The 6,000-nt window shown below is 43.5% G+C and overlaps 1 protein-coding gene across 1 annotated transcript; it reads left to right on the forward strand.

The window, feature by feature from the left end:
- The first annotated feature begins 622 nt into the window (after positions 1–622).
- Positions 623–6,000, forward strand: LOC137591311 (calcitonin gene-related peptide type 1 receptor-like). Its single transcript, XM_068309230.1, has 11 exons — positions 623–785; positions 2,442–2,510; positions 2,596–2,746; positions 2,840–2,953; positions 3,096–3,300; positions 3,399–3,525; positions 3,612–3,765; positions 3,838–3,898; positions 3,972–4,257; positions 4,408–4,449; positions 4,586–6,000. The coding sequence occupies exons 2-11, from the start codon at positions 2,460–2,462 to the stop codon at positions 4,790–4,792; spliced, it is 1,398 nt and encodes a 465-aa protein (XP_068165331.1). The 5' UTR covers positions 623–785; positions 2,442–2,459; the 3' UTR covers positions 4,793–6,000.

A 6,000-nucleotide genomic window follows, 5' to 3' on the forward strand; every position in this document is an offset into this window, starting at 1 on the left:
AAAGGAATATCACTTTTATTGATCAGACTGAATATGGATTAAATTACATGAATTACTATTAATATCACAAACAAATATGATCTCAATAAAATAAACCTTCAGCTGGAATAATTTCGTTCTAACAATGTGAACACTAACCGCTTGATGGGGGCGCATCGCTGTAGCCATGGTAACCTGATTCTTTGCATGACGTGGAGTTTCGTACCGGCAGAGGGCGCTGTAACTAAAAAACTCAAATTTCTGTTCTATAATATGCAAAGCAAAAAAAGAGCAATAAACTGCATATTTATCATAAATTAAACCCCTTAAAGTCAATCCTCAAAGTTTTAGTATTTAGCAAAAAATATAAAAGAAGAGCCAAAGAAAACAAAATCATAAATTAAATTCTTTTAGTGTAACTAGGGCTTTAAAGTTGACTGTATCTTAATTTTTTACAGTTATTGAACAAATACACAGATTCTTATTTATTGAGTCAATATAGATTTTAAGTGAATTATAGCTCATAATAGTTCTTCAGTTGTGGTTAAATTTCTGCTTTGATTGATGCAGGAAGTAAGATGTGACAGCTGAATGAGCTCGATTCAGATCTGAGGGTCGTCACGTCCATTCAGGGATGTCCCTCCCTAGGTGATGTGTGATGTCATCCTCAGCTCAGCCCGTTCTTATCAGGGCGGCTCGCTGTCGACTCCGACTCTGGTGGGAAACACAAACCCTGAAGGACTTCACCAGCAGAAACACTAAAGCAGACCTCTGAAACTGAAGGATTATTTCTCCTCCTCTTAAAGGTGAGCTTCTTTCGTCCCTCAAGTTGTCAGCATGTACTCTGATTACTTCATCTACAGCTGAGAACAGGGATAATGATCTATATTTGTGTATTTTTACATCTACGCATTATGTTGCGGGACATTTAAAACTAAAACACACACATAAAAATATTTTAGACATGTTTCCCAGGAGTTTTTTTGAATGTAAATATTCATGTTTGTAAGAATCTCAAGAGAATAAACTGACAAAATGAGTGACGGCTCCTAAGATGCCTTGAAAGCTAAAGAATTCCCCACAATGATCCGATCAAACCTTTCCATCACACCTAACAGCACCATCTGCTCCTGCATGAGGAGGTGAAATGGGATGTGTCTAATGTGTGTTTCTAATAAATGTTACCTCATGGTAAAGGTCCTGCTTTCTGTAACCCGTAAAGAAACTTGAGATATAAAGTGTTTCTACAGAAAGACATCATAAAATATTTCTTCAGTTTGCAAGTGAAGGTTGTAGAAAGACTCAATCTGGTGCTACAGTGTGACAGAAGACTAAATATGTGATTTAAGATGCAAAATTAGGTGTTAACACTCCAATATTCCATGTTGCAAGAACATTCCTTCACACTATGGTCTTCTAACCGATTGTGCAACCTCTTAGTGTTGCCTTATGTAATGTTGGGATGCATAGGATTGGATGCAGATGAAATTTCAACCACATTATTATGAAAGTGAGTTAATTTCTTCCCCTTGGTATCTGTATCTTTAGGAAAAAAACATGATTTTAATCTTAAAATGAGGCATTTTAGTTCAAATCAGAAGATTTTCTTGTGGATTTCCAGGAAGTTTTTCACTGTTATCTGGTTTTAATATATTATCTTTATACTGGAAAATGCACATCATGACAAACTACATTTTTTGCAGTTGTGTTATTTTATCATGATGGAATCAAATTATTTTACCTGCCTTATTTTCCACAACACTGAACACACACCTCACAGAAAGTTATTTTCAGTTGCATTGAAGTCGGTGCATGGATCCTTTAGTTGCAGCTGTATGCATGTCACAGTATTTATATCTGGGTTAAACTTACTCAACATGCCTAATAAGCATGCAGGAAGGAAGCTGCGGAGAGCAGAGGAAGGAAGAGGACAAATCTGTAACCTGGAGTCCAGAAAGGGGAAATGTGCCATTAGACATAAAACAACAAAAACAAAACATGGATTTAGAGACAAAATGTAATTATTTAGATTTACATTTGGGCGAAGGTTGGAGAGCTGGATATTGTTTGTCACAAAACTGTCCTGCTAGAATTATAAGGTATTAACCAGTTAGAGAATCACCTGAACAAAATAACGAGGGGATAAAAATGGCCGATTTAGCAGAAAAAAAAGGAAATAAAAGTGTTGATTTAATGTTGTTGATTGTGTAAAATGGGTCTGACGGCTCCTGTCAGCGACTCATGTGTCGGGTCAAACCTGCAGCTGCAGCTCAGGAAGCGTCTTTCTGCTGGAGACCTTGGGGGAATTATTCGGGCCGGCGAACAGTTTTAGCTTTTCCTCCGACTCGAATATAAAAATAACTCCAACAGAATCGGCGTGAAGGTCGTCGTGCTTCCAGGTACTGAAGCTTCAAAGCTTCAGAAAGTGATCACTTCATCACCCTCTGCTCCCCCACCAACAGGAAACCAGTAGGCTGCAGATGGGTCCCAATGGCGTCATGTTCCTCCTGGTTCTCTGCTCCCTCAGCCAGGTATCTGACCGGACCGACTCAAACACTTTGCCTTCCGTGGCTTTTGCAGTCTCCCGTTACATCCTTCGTTTTGTTTGCACCTCAGCTGCTCTTGGCATCGACTTCTGAGGATGAACCCCAGGAGCCCCTGAACCACCGGGGGGAACACCAGGCCACCCGGAACCAGATCACCATGGCCCAGTACGAGTGCTTCCAGAAGATTGTGAAGGAATCCCACCGCAAGACGAAGACACCAGGTGGGCCGGAGGTCTCTGGAAGTGTTTGAGGGCTTCATGAGAACACAGCCACCAAATAACGTGTGTGTCTGTGTGTGTGTGTGTGTGTGTCAGCATGGCTACAGTGCAACACGACGTGGGACGGGTGGCTGTGTTGGGGTGAAACTGAAGCCGGTGTCACGACAGAGCAGAGCTGTCCGGACTATTATGATGACTTTGACCCTCATGGTAAATATCTGAAGACAGCAGATAAATGTGTTTCACCTGTCTATAATCTTATTTTCTGTTGAAAACAAAGACAAATTTGTAGTTTTTGCACCTGATTTGCGCTTGAAATAAAACATTTAAAGAGAAAACTTTGCGTCGACAGCGGTGGCCCTCAAAGTCTGCACGAAGTCGGGCGAGTGGGGCCGCCACCCGGACAGCAACAGGACGTGGACCAACTTCACCAGCTGCAAAGCCAACACCACGCACCACCGGATGGTGGCCATGACTCACTTCTACTTGGTCATGATCGGCCACGGATTGTCGCTGGTGTCGCTGCTCATCTCTCTGGCAATATTCTTCCATTTTAAGTACGTTTGTAAAGAACAACAATCGAAGATAAAGGAAATTAAAAGCCTATATGACGCGTCTAATCGTGAACATTGGGTGTTTTTGGTGCCGCCTTCAGGAGCCTGAGCTGTCAGAGGATAACCCTCCACAAGAACCTCTTCCTCTCTTTTGTCCTGAACTCCATCATCACCATCGTCTGGCTCACCACGGTGGTGAAGAAGCAGGGTCACACGTACAACGAGTCCGTGAGTGAGCTCTACGCCTTCGCCTCAAACGCCTCCAGGTGCTTCATCCACCCGCTGACCTCTGATGTCACTTCCTGCCTCTGTAGTCCAGCTGCAAGCTGCTCATGGTCGTCCACCTCTACCTGCTGAGCTGCAACTACTTCTGGATGCTCTGTGAGGGCATCTACCTGCACACGCTGATCGTGGTGGCCGTGTTTGCTGAAAAGCAGCATCTGGTGTGGTATTACCTGCTGGGTTGGGGTAAGTCAGGGTTTACCCCCACGTTCTGGGAGGGGTAAGACCCTCTGATGCTACAAATGGATTGGTTTGCAGGTTTCCCTCTGGTGCCGGCGGTGATACATTCAGTCGCGCGTCACTGCTACTACAACGACAAGTGAGTCTTCTGTTTAATTTGGCGTGGCCGTCGGTCCTGAATCGTGCGTTGACGTGATTTCACGTGATCACAGGTGCTGGGTCAGCTCAGACACGTCTCTGCTGTACATCATCCATGGCCCCATCTGCGCTGCCCTGGTGGTCAACCTCTTCTTCCTGCTGAACATCGTGCGGGTCCTCATCACCAAGCTGAGGGTGACCCACCAGGCCGAGTCCAGCCTGTACATGAGGGCCGTGAGGGCCACCCTCATCCTCATCCCGCTGCTGGGCATCCAGTTCGTCCTGCTGCCCTACAAGCCGGACGACCACTGGGTTTCTGAGATCTACCTGTACGTGATGGAGATCCTCATGCACTACCAGGTCAGCGTCTCCACAAAAACCTACCGTGTGACCATCATATTTCCTGAGCGGGAACACATGGCGCCGCCAGCCCTACATCCACAGCTGTTTGAGTTTAAACCATTTCCTGTCTTGAGTATTTACGGACATTTTCTTTTTTTCCATGGGTAGGGTCTGTTGGTTTCTACAATATTCTGCTTCTTCAATGGGGAGGTGAGTCAAGACTTATGATTCAAAGCCGATGAAAGCTGATGAAAAAGCCAGATTTGTCTTTCTGAGTAGCAATAAGTTTACGATTGAACTCGGGCGAGAAAGTGCGTCTTTACTGACGATACGAACCTTCTCTCAGGTCCAGAGCGTCCTGAGGAGACACTGGAATCAGCAGCGGATGCAGTTCGCCGGAACGTTCGCCAACGCCGACTTCTTCCGCTCCGCCTCTTACGTGGCGTCGTCGCTGACCGAGGTCCACCGCTGCTACAGCATCGAGAGCCACACCGAGCACATGAACGGGAAGAGCTACTCGGACATATTCAGATCGGACAGCCCCTTCGTGTGAGGGTCGCCCCTCCACCTCGCTGACGAACCGTCCCTTCAACTTCTCTCAAGATATTACACAGACCTTCTCGCCAAAAAAAAAAAAGAAAGAAAGAAGAAGTTTCTCCATTGTTAAGACCTCAGAAATGTTCAGGGAGGTGTTGATGGGACAGAAGGGAGACGCCTCCAAGTGAAGCACTGAAACATGGAACTAGCAGTTTCCCATCACATGGAGTAAACCTTTAGCCGACTGAGTTGTCTACGATGTTTGAAAAGATGGTTCTGATTTTTTTTTTTTTCTGGGAGTTTTGTGAATACTGATGCCTTTCGGCCAAGAATAGTAAAATCTGCCTGGAAGAAAGTGAAAATATAAAGTACCGTGATGTTAGGGATGTACCGATAAAGGAGTCAGCTCCAGGGTTCACGTTTATTCCAAGATGCTGGAAAGACAGATGAGAGGAAGATGTGAACAGAGGTTTGTTACGGAAGCAGAGAACGGCCATGCTCTGTTATATTTTAAAGCGTGGATAATTAATGTTATTTAGCGTGTCCCTCCTCAGCCTCCGTAGGTTGTAGATGCTTTTTTTTGTCAATACAAGTGAGACAGAAGTATGCATTTTGTTCTCTAAATATATTATTATATAGTACTAATCTTTTTTCTTCCTCAAACTGCAGCAGGTTGATTAATAATATAAGGAGTGAAAATAGGACGTTGGGTATTTTTCAGATTAAATTTCAGAAAGGTTGACAAACAGGAAGCAAATGCAGCAGGAAGTGATTCATGTTGATCACTGATGTGATGCTGAACAAATACTTTACAGTAAGTGTGACGATGTATTCTGTCACCTCCTGCTGTGGATGAGAGCTTCTGAGCTGCTGGTCTCAGCTTTAAGAACAGGAAGTGAATCTGATGTAAAGTTGTTTAAACGATGCATAGAGAAGAAGATTGACACCAACTTCTGGTTTTGCTAATCTTTTCCCAGTGTTTATGCTAAGCTACAGAAACTGTACATATATTTTGTGTTTAAACCAAATTTCTCTGAATGTGTTTTCCCAAATTCAAAGAAAGACTTTTGGTTTAACGAAAATAAAAGACCCAGGTGTGTTTTATTAGCGTTGTTCTTAAACAATTGAAGTCCTCCTTTTTGTACCGTATTTTGTCAATAAATCAAAAATGCCTGATACTTTAAAACATAATTCTGTAAATAAAAATAAGCTGATTTACTTCCA

The sequence above is a fragment of the Antennarius striatus genome, chromosome 24 (assembly GCF_040054535.1).
Source record: "Antennarius striatus isolate MH-2024 chromosome 24, ASM4005453v1, whole genome shotgun sequence".
In the NCBI taxonomy this organism is placed as follows: domain Eukaryota; kingdom Metazoa; phylum Chordata; class Actinopteri; order Lophiiformes; family Antennariidae; genus Antennarius; species Antennarius striatus.